This window comes from Oncorhynchus mykiss, chromosome 1 (assembly GCF_057628025.1).
Source record: "Oncorhynchus mykiss isolate SJ-2025 chromosome 1, ASM5762802v1, whole genome shotgun sequence".
Classification (NCBI taxonomy): Eukaryota; Metazoa; Chordata; class Actinopteri; order Salmoniformes; family Salmonidae; genus Oncorhynchus; species Oncorhynchus mykiss.
The window spans coordinates 57,155,485-57,172,315 of NC_143022.1; the positions used below are offsets into that span (position 1 = coordinate 57,155,485).

General features: G+C 41.8%; 1 protein-coding gene across 4 annotated transcripts in view; it reads left to right on the top strand.

Moving 5' to 3' along the window:
- The first annotated feature begins 442 nt into the window (after positions 1–442).
- Positions 443–16,831, top strand: part of LOC110532453 (reelin) — a 297,868-nt gene continuing 281,479 nt past the window's right edge. For all 4 annotated transcript variants that reach the window (XM_090234988.1, XM_090234991.1, XM_090234993.1 and 1 more), the window contains exon 1: positions 443–1,390. In XM_090234988.1, coding sequence (XP_090091114.1) covers positions 688–1,390 — 703 coding nt within the window. In that variant the 5' untranslated portion in view covers positions 443–687. The remainder of the gene's footprint in view (positions 1,391–16,831) is intronic.

Consider the following 16,831-nt stretch of genomic DNA (forward strand, 5'->3'; position numbering starts at 1 on the left):
TAGACACATACGGGGTGAAAACAGAATTATCGGCTCTGGTGTCTACTCTGCTCTATAGTGGGGAGTTAGTCTAGACCAGAGAACAGGGGGAGGGAGGGAGAGTGAAATAGGGAGAGAGAGAGAAAGGGAAAGAAGGGAGAAAGCAGAAGCTGGCTGGGCTCTGACAGTGAAGAAAGAGAAAGTTGGAGAATCGGATGGAAAAGGAGATTCTGAAGGAAACCCCATAAAAAAAGCAACGAGAGAAGAGGAGGAGGAAAAACAAAATACTTGGAATTGGGTAAAAATACATAGCTGAGGAGACAGAGACAAGGAGACATATATAGAGAGAAGGGGTTAGTATGAAGACAGGCAGAGGGGAGGGGGACTAAGTGAGATGGAGAGCTGAGAGAGAGAGGGAAGAGAAAAAGGAGGGGAGGGAGGTGTGATACTAGGTGGTAGAGGAGAAGAGGAGGAGACAGGCTGGGTGGTGGATGGGGAAAAAGACAAAGGAAAGTGTGAATAAGCTAGGATCTCTCTCTCTATGCCCATGGTGGGGATAAAGAAACCAACAGATGAAGAGAGATAAGACAGCTAAGGTCTCTGGAGAGAGAGAGGGGTGGAAGGGTCCTGGGTGGAGTGATACAGTGGGCTAGAGGGAGCTGGGGATAGAGAGAGAGTGAGCTGGAGAGAGAGAAACAGAGTGATAGAATGACTGACAGAAAAAGAGGGAGGAGAGAGCTGGATGAGAGAGGAATAGGGAGGGAGGCCGGCTCACAGAGAGCGTACAGCACGCCTGGGTCTGAAAGAGAGAGGGAGGGAGGGGTGGGTGAAGGGGAGGTATTTAAACCGCGGAACAGGACAGCAAAGACTAGCTCTGAACTCCCACAGAGTGGAAGGAAGAGAGAAGAGAGAAAAGGCGGAACAGAGGAGAGAAAAGGAGTGCTACAGTACAGTCTGCTTATAACCAACCACACACACACATATTTACACACACTGTTTTCAGAACCCAGAACCAGACTTTCTCTATTCAAGTCGACCAAGTGTGGACTCCAGCCCTCAAGCCATCTTACTGGAACTCTACCTGTGACTACCTTTCTCCACACACCACCACTCTCCCTCCTCTTCTTCATCCCTCTCTCCCTCATTCCGTCGTTTTTCAGGGTGATGGCATGGGCCTCTGTCTGGGGTGCCCTCGGCTGTGCCCTGCTGGCCCTGGTGTTGGGGACCGGTGTGGATTTGGGGAGCCCCCCAGCAGCAGGCTTCTACCCCCGCTTCAACCCCTTCTTCTTCCTGTGTACCCACCATGGGGAGCTGGAGGGGTCCGGGGTAGCCAAGGGAGGGGGAGAGGTGCTCCTCACCCTACAGATCGCTGGGAACCCCACTGCCTACACCCCCGGACAGGAGTACCAAGGTGAGTGCACTGACTATTCTACCTACACCCAGCAGTGTGTGTGTGTGTGTGTGTGTGTGTGTGTGTGTGTGTGTGCGTGCATGTGCATTCTGAGGAGACTGCTTGTGTTGTGTTTGATTGTGTTTGATACATATTTTGCATCACTGATATCAACCATTGTCTTTATTAAAGGTAAGAGATAAACAACTATTTCCTATCTATGATATATAATTAGAGTTGTTTTTAAGCAGATTTTTTTGGCTCCAATTGCTAAAAAATGTGGGGCATGTTCCCATCACACAGATGGACTGAGCGGGATCACTTGATGGTTGGCTGTATTTAGGTGGTAGTTGCCACAAGCTCTGTTATAGATACAGTGCCTTCAGAAAGTATTTACACCCCTTGACTTTTCCCACATTTTGCTGTGTTACAGCTTGAATATAGCCTTTATTACAATTCTATTTTGTGTCACTGATCTACACAAAATACCCCATAATGTCAAAGTGGAATTATGTTTTTAGATTTTTGTTCACAAATTAATAAAAACTGTAAAGCTGAAATGTCATGCGTAAATAAGTTTTCAATTCCTTTATGGCAAGCCTAAATAGCTTCAGGAGTAAAAATGTGCCTAACTATTCAGATAATAAGTGTCATGGACTAACTCTGTGTGCAACAATGGTGTTTAACATGATTTTTGAATGACTAGTCATCTCTGTAACCCAAACATACAATTATCTGTAAGGTCTCTCAGTCGAGCAGTGAATTGCAAACACAGATTCAACGACAAAGACCATGGAGTTTTTCTAGTATCTTGAAAAGAAGGGTAAAAAAAACAGACATTGAATATATATATATCCATTTGAGCATGGTGAAATTGTTAGTTACACTTTGGATGGTGTATCAATACACCTAGTCTCTACAAAGATGCAGGTGTCCTTCTTAACTCAGTTGGCGGCGAGGAAGGAAACCGCTAAGGGATTTCACCATGAGGCCAATGGTAATTTTAAACCAGTTACAGAGTTAAATGGCAGTGATAGGAGAAAACTGAGGATGGATCAACAACATTGTCGTTACTCCACAATACTAACCTAAATCAGTGACAAGAAGGAAACCTGTACAGAGTAAAAATATTCCAATACATGCGTCCTGTTTGCAATAACGCACTAAAGTAATACTGCAAAAATGTGGCAAAGAATATGTATATATATTTTTATGCTCAGCATTACGTGCATGGTGGTGGCTGCATCATGTTATGGGTATGATTGTCATCGGCAAGGACTAGGGAGTTTTCTTAGGATTAAAAGAAAAGGAATAGAGTTCAGCAAAGTTTGCAATAACGCACTAAAGTAATACTGCAAAAATGTGGCAAAGAATATGTATATATATTTTTATGCTAAGCATTACGTGCATGGTGGTGGCTGCATCATGTTATGGGTATGATTGTCATCGGCAAGGACTAGGGAGTTTTCTTAGGAATAAAAGAAAAGGAATAGAGTTCAGCAAAGTCCTAGAGGAAAACCTGGTTCAGTCTGCTTTCCAAAACAAACTGGGAGAAAAATTCACCTTTCGGGAGGACAATAACCTAAAACGCAATGCCAATTATACACTGGACTTACTTACTTACAAAGATGACATTGAATGTTCCTGAGTGGCCTAGTTACAGTTTTGGCATAAATCGGCTTGGAAATCTATGGCAACGCTTGAAAATGGCTGTCGGGCAATGATCAACAATTAACTTGACAGAGCTTGAATATTTTTTTAAAGAATAATGGGCAATTAATGTACAATCCAGGTGTGCAAAGCTCTTAGAGACTTACCCAGAAAGACACACCTGTAATCACTGCCAAAGGTGATTCTAATATGCATTGACTCAAAATGTTTCCCATTAATAGAATTCTTATAATTTGTTCACTTTGTGTAGATTGTTGACAAAAGATGACAATTACAGTGCCTTGCGAAAGTATTCAGCCCCCTTGAACTTTGCGACCTTTTGCCACATTTCAGGCTTCAAACATAAAGATATAATATATATAACTGTATTTTTTTGTGAAGAATCAACAACAAGTGGGACACAATCATGAAGTGGAATGACATTTATTGGATATTTCAAACTTTTTCAACAAATCAAAAACTGAAAAATTGGGCGTGCAAAATTATTCAGCCCCCTTAAGTTAATACTTTGTAGCGCCACCTTTTGCTGCGATTACAGCTGTAAGTCGCTTGGGGTATGTCTCTATCAGTTTTGCACATCGAGAGACTGACATTTTTTCCCATTCCTCCTTGCAAAACAGCTCGAGCTCAGTGAGGTTGGATGGAGAGCATTTGTGAACAGCAGTTTTCAGTTCTTTCCACAGATTCTCGATTGGATTCAGGTCTGGACTTTGACTTGGCCATTCTAACACCTGGATATGTTTATTTTTGAACCATTCCATTGTAGATTTTGCTTTATGTTTTGGATCATTGTCTTGTTGGAAGACAAATCTCCGTCCCAGTCTCAGGTCTTTTGCAGACGCCATCAGGTTTTCTTCCAGAATGGTCCTGTATTTGGCTCCATCCATCTTCCCATCAATTTTAATCATCTTCCCTGTCCCTGCTGAAGAAAAGCAGGCCCAAACCATGATGCTGCCACCACCATGTTTGATAGTGGAGATGGTGTGTTCAGCTGTGTTGCTTTTACGCCAAACATAACGTTTTGCATTGTTGCCAAAAAGTTCAATTTTGGTTTCATCTGACCAGAGCACCTTCTTCCACATGTTTGGTGTGTCTCCCAGGTGGCTTGTGGCAAACTTTAAACAACACTTTTTATGGATATCTTTAAGAAATGGCTTTCTTCTTGCCACTCTTCCATAAAGGCCAGATTTGTGCAATATACAATTGTTGTCCTATGGACAGAGTCTCCCACCTCAGCTGTAGATCTCTGCAGTTCATCCAGAGTGATCATGGGCCTCTTGGCTGCATCTCTGATCAATCTTCTCCTGGTATGAGCTGAAAGTTTAGAGGGACGGCCAGGTCTTGGTAGATTTGCAGTGGTCTGATACTCCTTCGATTTCAATATTATCGCTTGCACAGTGCTCCTTGGGATGTTTAAAGCTTGGGAAATCTTTTTGTATCCAAATCTGGCTTTAAACTTCTTCACAACAGTATCTCGGACCTGCCTGGTGTGTTCCTTGTTCTTCATGATGCTCTCTGCGCTTTTAACGGACCTCTGAGACTATCACAGTGCAGGTGCATTTATACGGAGACTTGATTACACACAGGTGGATTGTATTTATCATCATTAGTCATTTAGGTCAACATTGGATCATTCAGAGATCCTCACTGAACTTCTGGAGAGAGTTTGCTGCACTGAAAGTAAAGGGGCTGAATAATTTCGCACGCCCAATTTTTCAGTTTTTGATTTGTTAAAAAAGTTTGAAATATCCAATAAATGTCGTTCCACTTCATGATTGTGTCCCACTTGTTGTTGATTCTTCACAAAAAAATACAGTTTTATATCTTTATGTTTGAAGCCTGAAATGTGGCAAAAGGTTGCAAAGTTCAAGGGGGCCGAATACTTTCTTAAGGCACTGTATATCCATTTGAATCCCACTTTTTAACACAACAAAATGGTAAAAAAATCAAGGGGTGTGAATACTTTCTGAAGGAACTGTGTGTTGACTGAACATTTATTCTGAATCCTTATGGTATATTGTTTTGTTTTTGGTCTTTATTTGTCCCCTTTGCTGTTTTATTCATGGAAATAGAACAAAATATTTTTGGAGAAAATGTTTTATTAAATCTTTTAACATTATATGCTAAATAGACTCTTTCAGGTTGTTGTACAGTATGTACTTCATGCTGCGTGTTTCTCAGTACAGTTTAACAAGGTTTGCTTTCACATTGTGGAGCTGTTGTGACGTGTGTGTTTGTGTGGTGGATGGATATAAACTGCCATTTATGTAACTGTAACAAGTATTGATGCTGAGTGAAGTAGTTTTTCTGTTCTGAGCTAGCTGCAACTCTGCTGGTATTTCTGTTCTGTGTTGTGTGATCCGGCTGCCCCATGCTCAATGTGTGTAGGTGGCGTTATATCCTCAGGAGAAACTAACTAATGGAAAAAGAGATCACACACGCTGAATGAGAGAGACCGAGAAGCGAGGGATGGAAAGAAAGAGGGAAAGAGATGGAGCAAGAGAATAGAGCAGCTAGATCCACACTGACAGAAATAAGATGAAATAAGAGTAGAGAGAAAAAGAGAGAAAATGTTTATAGTGAATTCACCTTTCCCACACCTGCACTCCGGTACGCTGTCTGCATGACACCTGTTCCGGCCAGGAAAACACGTAGTGACCTTAGAACTGTGTGTATGTGTGTCTCTATGTGTGTCACAGGAAGCTGGTGAGGGGAGTATGGTTCATAATAATGTCTGGAATGGAGTGAGTGATGTGTTTGAAACTATTCCATTTATTCTGTTAGAGCCATTACTACTCCTGTCTTCCCCAATTAAGGTGCCACCAGTGTGTGTGTTTCGGCATCACCCAGTCACTCACACTGGCCAGAGTCCACTTAACCGGGAGGATGATGACCCAGAGAGAGAGCGAGAGAGATAAAAAGAGGGATGTAGGGGGAGCGAGAGGGAGAGAGAAAAAACGAGAGAGAAAGACAAAGAGACATTTCTATACAATACATGTTAGCTAGCCCATTCGTCCCAGACACTTAAATCTCTATCTCTGGATGTGTTAACATTTTGTATACTGTTATCTCTCTTAGTTCTTCAACATACCAACGATAGAATACATATTTCTTAAGCGTAGAATGTTTTGTTCGTAAGACCAATGTTCTCAATTAGTTAGCTGTAAAAAAACAACAACCTGGAATTTCATATGGGTTAATATGCAGAAGTAGAAGAGAGCAATAGATACAGAGAAGGAGAAAAGAAGAGCAGAAAAAGAACAGTAGTGAGTAGTGTATATAAATCGAGACGTTTATCCTGGGCGTGAAAATGACAGTGTAGCTCAGGCTGAGCCCTTCAGGGAAGCACCTTTAAACCAATGCCTGGGTTGTGTGTGTGTGTGTGTGTGTGTGTGTGTGTGTGTGTGTGTGTGTGTGAGAGCATTAGCATTATAAATGTGATACGGTTGGGCACAGGGAGGAAGGGGGGGGGGTGGAGGTTTAAATAAACTGCGGCAGTGACAGTGATTTAATGACAGAGCTGGATTGAGCTGATCAGATATGGGGGTATGAGGACGGGGGTTGGTATGGGAAATTACTGGGTTTTAGTGCTGCTCTCACTTTTTTTATTTCTATCCCATGTTTAGGCATATTATGACAGCTCATTGGGGGTAGAACCTGGATTTGGAGAGAGATGGTAAGCCACGGAGATGGGAGGATAATGGGGAGTGAAATAGTGACAGGCTGGATAGCCCTTGTGCAATTAGGATAATTTGCGCACACACACACGGTCCCCCCACCAGTCGCACACACCAGTCTTCTGGTTCCATATAAGGAGATATGGCACTAGAAGAGCAGAGGAGAGATACGTAGAAGATAAGGAAGATAAGGAAGGAGAGAGAGAGCGAGAGAGAGGGAGAGAGGGAGAGGGAGAGGGAGGGAAAGAGAAGGGGAATTAGAGAGAGAGTTAGAATGACGGAGAGAAACAGAAAGAGAGCGAGAGCAGGTGTATAGACAGCTGGCTGGGCAAGAGAGGGAGGGGGATGGGAGAAAGGGGGAGAGGAGGAAGAGGGGCAAAGTTTGTCTCAGTAAACAAGGACTTTTTTCTGCCTGCATCATGTTATTTTGTTAAATTTGCTCTCTTCACTTTTGCCTTTTGTAATGCTGTTTCTTGATGCCAGTTTCTAAGCGAAAGAGGAACAGTTGCTGTTGGTTTTGTCTTCTAAAGCCGTGTGTGATCTAACATCCAACCATTAAGGGGGCTTCTGTATGTGCTTTTGAGGAGAGGAGATACTGGCCATGGTGAGCGAGGGAGACAGTGAGAGGGAGAGAAGGAGAGAGAGCGAGAGACAAGCAGTCCCCCCACACATTCATTAATTACAGTAAATCCTTTAGCCAGTCTAGTAGCAGCACCATGTCCTATTGTAACGGCTGCTGTTAAGCTTTAGGTGTTCAGGTGCTCATTTAAGGAATATGCTTCATCTGTTAATGCTCCACGGTCACGGGGGAGGATCCTGCATGGCTGAAATTCAGAATAGCAGGCCCTAATTGTTTTTCTCACCTGAGCTCTCGATCTCTACTCTCACCTCATAAGATAAGGCCGTTTTTAGAGACTAAGTGGTGTGATCGAGATACTGCTGAAGAAAAAGTGGAAAGAGTGAAAGAAACAGAGAGAGAGAGAGAGGCTCAGTGAGCACAGCCTTGCCATTTAGAGACATTAGGGCCTGACCCTCTTGGCCCACTCCATCCAGGAAACAGCTCTTTATTTAAGTCATCTTGAAGATACTTTTTCTCTCTCTTTCTTTTCAAAGCCATTTTCACTGTGCTGAATATTGTGCCTGTTGCACAGCTCCAAGTCACGTCCCCATCCAAGTCGTATTTTTCCACTGAAAGACAGCAGTGTCTTTGTGAGAGGGAGAGTGAGGATAAAGAATCCAGAGTTCTGTTTCTAAACATAGATAACAGAAAGCCAGGCAACGCTCAGATGGAGCAGAGTGCTGCTTCTCCTGCCTATGTTGTACTGTTTTAATCCTCTCTGACTCACACACACCAACCTGTTAATTCTCTCACAGAAGAACAACACCCACATTCAGGGAGGTAGAGGTGGAGTGATTGAGAGGGGGATATAGGGGGAGAAAGAAAGTGGGAGAGAGGGAGAAAGAGGAATTGTAAAGCATCCATTTGACACCAATTCCTTTTATATTCCGTAATTATTTTGTATTGCATTGCTTTGTCAACATTGATCCATTACTTTCAAGTTAATTTGGAATTTGAGAGTTCGAGAGGGGCAAAGGGAGAGGGACTATAGACAGTCTACTGATATTTCATGGTCATGCCAATACAGCATATTGAATTCCAATTCGCAGGGTGATGGGAGGGCATCTTACTTGAGGCTGAATATTGTGAAAGAACAATGGAGAGGGATGGAAAAGGCAGGATGGTGGAGGGAATGGAATGGCAGAGTGGTGTCCTTGGGAAGTGAATGGGGATTCACTAGAAGAAGGGAGCTAGAGGGAGAGAGAGAACGGGAAAGGGAGAAAGATATATATATAAAGATTATATATTATCTACCTCACTTGCTTTGGCAATGTTAACACATGTTTCCCATGCCAATAAAGCCCTTGAATTGAATTGAAAGAAGGGGAATGAGGGATTGACTGTGTGCCATTGTGTGCGTGGTGGTAATTTATGCATTTTCATTAGAATTTGTGAATCTTAGCTTTGTGATGTTTGTATTTCGGGTCAAAGCTGGGATCTATTTTATTGACTGCTCCAGTATTTTGAAGTGCTACTGTATTATTGCTTGGCTTTGTGTGCAGTTCAATTTGTACTGTACTGTATGTGTAATACATGTATATTTGAATCTAATCTGTGGGAGAGTGTGATTGTAGTGTTTGCATAGCTTAAGAGTGTGTGTATTTGTGAGTTAATTTGTGTGATGCTGGTTTGGGGCTGGTTGGGTCAGAGTGGAGCACAGTGTGAGAGCCACTCACACACACTCCCCTGCTGTGGCAGTCACGCACAGGTACGCTGGCTCTCACAGACCATGCTCATAGTGTGTGTGCACTTGTGTGTGTGCAACAGACCAGACTTCATTGTTCTTCTCCACTATAGAAATCCAAACAACGCTCAGCCACTCAATGGGAAGCAGCAGTACAGCTTTGCTAAATGACAGAACACTGTTTAGACAGAGGGGGGAGAGGGGAGAGACAGACAGAGAGGAGGGGGAGAAAGCGAGAGAGAGAGGAGAGGGGGAGAGAGGATGGGGAGAGAGGATGGGTGGAAAGTGAGAGGGAGAGAAAGAGAGAGACATAGAGAGTCGGTGGAGAATGAGGGGAGAAAGCTATAGAGGGAGAGAGAGAAAAGGGAGAGCTGTTTAGCAAACCAGTCAACAACATCACGGGCCAAAATGACCATTGCTAATCTGAAGATAGTAACATGCTCTCCCCTAATGGGCCCTTTCATATGTTAACAGTTGGAGAATCACAGAGAAACAATCAACATTTCAAGGAGATTTAGACCCTGTCGCCTAATGGTGACCTAGTGATAAATTCACCATGCAAATAGCCTATACCGTCAACCACAACGATAGCATATCTGATTTGGAAATACTGAATTACACTGTTATTTGGAGTCTGCTATTTGCGCAGTAGTCCATTATTTTGCAGAGGTCCTATGTTGACTAATACCAGCCAGATACTACAACCTCAGATAGGATTGGGGCAATTTGGGGGCAGTTTCCTGAACACATATTATGTCTAGTCCTGGATTAAGAGGCACTGTAAATGGAGATTAACTGACCCATGATCTCTTCATTCGAAGGCGACCACAACAACAATGTGTGAAACAGAGAGGGACATCTTTGAGACTGGAGGCAAACAGCGTGCCGTGTCTATTGTCTGATTCCTACACATCAATATCCAGCCTATTAACTGTCTTTCTACTGAATAAACAATGCTGTCAAACACACAGCAAGACACAGAGAGGTCAAAGGCGAGACACTTGACAGACGTCCGACACTCTGACAGGTCAAGTGTCGGAGGAGACGCTGATGATGTCACGAAACCGGACAAGACAGATTACATTTTAGGAACACAGACTGAAATATTTCTTAATTAGTCTTTCCCCAATTGTTTGCATGTCATTACCTCCTTCTCAGCTGATTTTGAAGAGAAGTCCCTCACCTTGAACATTCCTCTCCAATGCTTTTGGAGATGTCTAATATCCCGCAGTAAGACATGTCATTTTGGAAGTCCAGCATGACCGGTCAATGAGTGTGTGTGCTTTTAAAGAAGCAGTGAAAGAGAAAACGCTGCCTTTGTCTAAACAGGGCGCCAGGAAGTCAGTCAGTGAACCGATACACAAGGACAGGAGACTGGCCTAGTTTTCAGCCGCAGACGGCTCTGGCTAGTTTAGGGTGGGAGGAGGGAGAAGAAGGAAGGCGGCCTTAATGGTTTAATGGTTTAATAGAACTCTCTCCTGTGACACATATTCTCTGTTTAATTCAATTCAAGGAGCTATATTGGCATGGGAAACATATGTTTACATTGCCAAAGCAAGTGAAATGGATAAACAAAAGTGAAATAAACAATAAAAAGTGAACAGTAAATATTACACTCACAAAAGTTCCAAAATAATAAATACATTTCAAATGTCATATTATGTCTATATACAGTGTTGTAATGATGTGCAAATAGTTATAGTACAAAGGGGAAAATAAAAAAACATAAACATGGGTTGTATTTACTAGAGGTCGACCGATTATGATTTTTCAACGCCGATACCAATTATTGGAGGACCAAAGAAAGCCGATGCCAATTAATCGGCTAATTTTCATTTGTAATAATGACAATTATAACAATACTGAATTAACACTTATATAACTTAATATAATACATCAATAAAAATCAATTTTGCCTCAAATAAATAATGAAACATGTTCAATTTGGTTTAAATAATGTAAAAACAAAGTGTTGGAGAAGAAAGTAAAAGTGCAATATGTGCCATGTAAAAAAGCTAACGTTTAAATTCCTCGCTCAGAACATGAGAACATATGAAAGCTGGTGGTTCCTTTTAACATGAGACTTCAATATTCCAAGGTAAGAGGTTTTAGGTTGTAGTTAATATAGTATTTATAGGACTATTTCTCTCTATACCATTTGTATTCCATATACCTTTGACTATTGGGTGTTCTTATTGGCACTTTAGTATTGCCAGTGTAACAGTATAGCTTCCGTCCCTCTCCTCGCTCCAACCTGGGCTCGAACAAGGAACACATTGACAACAGCCACCCTCGAAGCAGTGTTACCCATGCAGAGCAAGGGGAACAACTACTCCTAGTCTCAGAGCGAGTGATGTTTGAAACACTATTAACTAACTAGCTAGCCATTTCACATCGGTTACACCAGCCTAATCTCAGGAGCTGATAGGCTTGAAGTCATAAACAGCGCAATGCTTGAAGCACAGTGAAGAGCTGCTGGCAAAACGCACAAAAGTGCTGTTTGAATGAATGCTTACGAGCCTGCTGGTGCCTACCATCGCTCAGTCAGACTGCTCTATCAAATATCAAATCATAGACTTAATTATAACATAATAACACACAGAAATACGAGCCTTTGGTCATTAATATGTTCGAATACGGAAACTATCATTTTGAAAACAAAACGTTTATTATTATCATAACTCTGCGTGCAATGAATGCAAGAGAAGTGACACAATTTCACCTGGTTAATATTGCCTGCTAACCTGGATTTATTTTAGCTAAATATGCAGGCTAAATATGCAGGTATTGATTTTAAGACAGGCATTGATGTTTATGGTTAGTTACACGTTTCCGCGAATGTGCACCGCATTGATTATATGCAACACAAAACACGCTAGATAAACTAGTAATATCATCAACCATGTGTAGTTAAGCTAGTGATTATGATTGATTGATTGTTTTTTATAAGATAAGTTTAATTCTAGCTAGCAACTTACCTTGGCTTCTTACTGCATTCGTGTAACAGGCAGGCTCCTCGTGGAGTGCAATGAGAGGCAGGTGGTTAGAGCGTTGGACTAGTTAACTGTAAGGTTGCAAGATTTAATCCCAGAGCTGACAAGGTAAAAATCTATCGTTCTGCCCCTGAACAAGGCACTTAACCCACCGTTCCTAGGCCGTCATTGAAAATAAGAATGTGTTCTTACTGACTTGCCTATTTAAATAAAGGTGTAGAAAAAAAATCGGCCAAATCTGTGTCCAAAAATACCGATTTCCAATTGTTATGAAAACTTGAAATCGGCCCTAATTAATCGGCCATTCCGATTAATCGGTCAACCTCTAGTATTTACAATGGTGTTGGATCTTCACCGGTTACCCGGTTAACCTTTTTCTTTCACAAATATTGCTGCTGTGATTGTACACTGCGTTATTTCACCATATAGATATGGGAGTTTAGCAAAATTTTGTTTTGAAATTCTTTGTGGGTCTGTGTAATCTGAGGGAAATATGTGTCTCTAATATGGTCATACATTTGGCAGGAGGTTAGGAAATGCAGCTCAGTTTCGTGGGCTGTGTGCACATAGCCTGTCTTCTCTTGAGAGCCAGGTCTGCCTTTGGTGGGCTTTCTCAATAGCAAAGCTATGCTCACTGAGTCTGTATATAGTCAAAGCTTTCCTTAATTTTGAGTCGGTCACAGTGGTCAAGTATTCTTTCACTGTGTACTCTCTGTTTAGGGCCAAATAGCATTCTTGTATGCTCAGTTTTTTTGTTAACCTCTCTAGAGTACGTGGGATGCTAGCGTCCCATCTGGCCAACATCCAGTGAGGTTGCAGAGCGCCAAATTCAATTACAGAAATGCTCATTATAAAAATTCAGAAAACAAAACATATTTTACATAGGTTTAAAGATTAACTTATTGTTAAACCAACCACAGTGTCATATTTATAAAATGCTTTTCGGTGAAAGCATACCTAGCCCAGATCCTACCTAGCCCAGAACATAGCCAGTTGAGAAATTATTACAAACAGTAACCAGCTAAGCAGAAGCGTTACAAAACTCAGAATTAGAGATCAAATTAATCCCTTACCTTTGATGATCTTCATATGGTGGCAATCAGAAGACATTCATTTACTCAATAAATGTTCCTTTTGTTCGATGAAGTCTCTTTATATCCAAAAACCATTTTATTCAGTAATCCACAGGCTCAAACTCAGTCAAAATAATCAGACGAAAAAATCCTAATTGTATCCGTAAAGTTCATAGAAACATGTCAAACGATGTTTATATTCAATCCTCAGGTTGTTTTTTTAGCCTAAATGATCTATAATATTTAAACCGGACAATAACGTCCTCAATATAAAAGGTAAACAAGAAATGCACATGAGCCTGAAAAAAATTATGCGTCACGTTAGGGTCCACTCATTCAGACTGGTCTTACTCCCTCATTTATAAGAATACAAGCCTGAAAAGATTTCTAAAGACTGTGGACATCTAGTGGAAGGCATAGAAACTGCAAATATAGTCCTAAGTCAATGGATACTGTAATGGTATTGAATAGAAAACTACAAAACCAAAAAAAAAATACTTCCTGAATGGATTTTTCTCAAGTTTTCGCCTGCTAAATCAGTTCTGTTATACTCACAGACACTATTTTGGAAACTTTAGAGTGTTCTCTATCCCAATCTATCAGTTATATGCATATCATATCTTCTGGGCCCGAGTAGCAGGCAGTTTAATTTGGGCATGCTTTTCATCCAAAATTCAGAATGCTGCCCCCCTACCCTAGAGAGGTTAATTATTTTCAATGTGTCAAGTAATTATCTTTTTGTTTTCTCATGATTTGGTTGGGTGTAATTGTGTTGCTGTCCTGGGGCTCTGTGGGGTCTGTTTGTGTTTGTGAAAAGAGCCCCAGGACCAACTTGCTTATGGGACTCCTCTCCAGCTTCATCTCTCTGTAGGTGATGGCTTTGTTATGGAAGGTTTGGAAATCACTTCAAATCAAATCAAATTTTATTGGTCACATACACATGGTTAGCAGATGTTAAGGCGAGTGTAGAGAAATGCTTGTGCTTCTAGTTCTGACCGTGCAGTAATATCTAACAAGTAATCTAACAATTTCACAACAACTACCTTATACACAGAAGTGTAAAGGAATGAATAAGAATATTTACGTATAAATATATGGATGAGCGATGGCCGAACGGCATAGGCAAGATCCAGTGGATGGTATAGACTACATTATATACATATGAGATGAGTAATGTAGGGCATGTAAACATTATATAAAGTGGCATTGTTTAGTGACTAGTGATACATTTATTACATTCAATTATGAATTATTAAAGTGGCTAGAGATTGAGTCTGTATGTTGGCAGAAGCCACTCAATGTTAATGATGGCTGTTAAACATTCTGATAGCCTTGAGATAGAAGCTGTTTTTCAGCCTATCGGTCCCAGCTTTGATGCACCTGTACTGACCTCACCTTTTGGATGATGGCGGGGTGAACATTGCAGTGGCTCGGGTGGTTATTGTCCTTGATGATCTTTTTGGCCTTCCTGTGACAGCGGGTGGTGTAGGTGTCCTGGAGGGCAGATAGTTTGCCGCCGGTGATACGTTGTGCAGACCTCACTACCCTCTGGAGAGCTTTACGGTGGTGGGCGGAGCAGTTGTCGTACCAGGCAGTGATACAGCCCGACAGGATGCTCTCGATTGTGCATCTGTAAAAGTTTGAGTGTTTTTGGTGACAAGCCAAATTTATTCAGCCTCCTGAGGTTGAAGAGGCGCTGTTGCGCCTTTTCCACCACGTTGTCTGTGTGGGTGGACCAATTTAGTTTGTCAGTGATGTGTACGCCAAGGAACTTAAAACCTTCCACCTTCTCCACTACTGTCCCATCGATGTGGATAAGGAGTGCTCCCTCTGCTGTTTCCTTAAGTCCACAATCATCTCCTTTGTTTTGTTGACGTTGAGTGTGAGGTTATTTTCCTGGCACCACACTCCGAGGGCCCTCACCTCCTCCCTGTAGGCCGTCTCGTCGTTGTTGGTAATCAAGCCTACCACTGTAATGTTGTCTGCAAACTTGATGAATGAGTTGGAGGCGTGCGTGGTGTGAAAAGCAGAGCTGTAATCTCCAACCACCTTTTAGGTTGTCGTAGAATTGTACATCTCTTTTCTGGATTTTGATAATTAGCGGGTATTGGCATAATTCATTAATTATTTGGTGTTTTACGTTGTACACAGAGGATATTTTTGCAGAATTCAGCATGCAGCCTCAATTGGGTGTTTGTCCCATTTAGTTAATTCTCGGTTGGTGAGCTGACCCCAGACCACACAGACCATAAAGGGCAATGGGTTCTGTAACTGATTCAAGTATTTTTTTTGCCAGATCCTAATTGGTATGTCAACATTTTATGTTCCTTTGGTGGCATAAAAGGCACTTCTTGCCTTGTTTCTCAGTTCGTTCGCAGCTTTGTGGAAGTTACCTGTGGCGCTGATGTTTAGGCCGAGGTATGTATAGCTTTTGTGTGTTCTCCTACAACGGTGTCTAGATTGAATTTGTATTTGTGGTCTGGACCTTTTTTGGAACACCATTATTTTTGTATTTCTGAGATTTACTGTCAGGGCCCAGGTCTGACAGAAACTGTGCAGAAGATCTAAGTGCTGCTGTAGGACCTCCTTGGTTTTTTATTTTTATGTATTTTATTTCACCTTTATTTAACCAGGTAGGCAAGTTGAGAACAAGTTCTCATTTACAATTGCGACCTGGCCAAGATAAAGCAAAGCAGTTCGACACATACAACGACACAGAGTTACACATGGAGGAAAACAAACATACAGTCAATAATACAGTAGAAAAATAAGTCTATACAATGTGAGCAAGTGAGGTGAGATAAGGGAGGTAAAGGCAAAAAAAGGCCATGGTGGTGAAGTAAATACAATATAGCAAGTAAAACACTGGAATGGTTGATTTGCACTGGAAGAATGTGCAAAGTAGAGAGAGAAATAATGGGGTGCAAAGTAGCAAAATAAATAAATTCAGTAGGGGAAGAGGTGGTAGTTTGGGCTAAATTATAGATGGGCAATGTACATGTGCAGTAATCTGTGAACTGCTCTGACAGCTGGTGCTTAAAGCTAGTGAGGGAGATAAGTGTTTCCAGTTCCAGTGATTTTTGTAGTTCTTTCCAGTCATTGGCAGCAGAGAACTGGAAGGAGAGGCGGCCAAAGGAGGAATTGGTTTTGGTGGTGACCAGAGAGATATAACCGCTGGAGTGCGTGCAACAGGTGGGTGCTGCTATGGTGACCAGTGAGCTGAGATAAGGGGGGCCTTTACCTAGCAGGGTCTTGTAGATGACCTGGAGCCAGTGGGTTTAGCGACGAGTATGAAGCAAGGGCCAGCCAACGAGAGAGTACAGGTCGCAGTGGTGGGTAGAGTATGGAGTTTTAGTGAGAAAACAGATAGCACTGTGATAGTCTGCATCCAATTTATTGAGTAGGGTATTGGAGGCTATTTTGTAAATGACATCGCCGAAGTCGAGGATCGATAGGATGGTCAGTTTTATGTTTGGCAGCATGAGTGAAGGATGCTTTGTTGCGAAATAGGAAGCCAAATTCTAGATTTAACTTTGGATTGGAGATGTGAGTCTGGAAGGAGAGTTTACAGTCTAACCAGACACCTAGGTATTTGTAGTTGTCGACATATTCTAAGTCAAAACCGTCCAGAGTAGTGATTGGTTGAATAGCATGCATTTAGTTTTACTTGTATTTAAGAGCAGTTTGGGGACAGAAGCACCAGATCATCAGCAAGCAGTAAACATTTGACTTCAGATACTAGTAG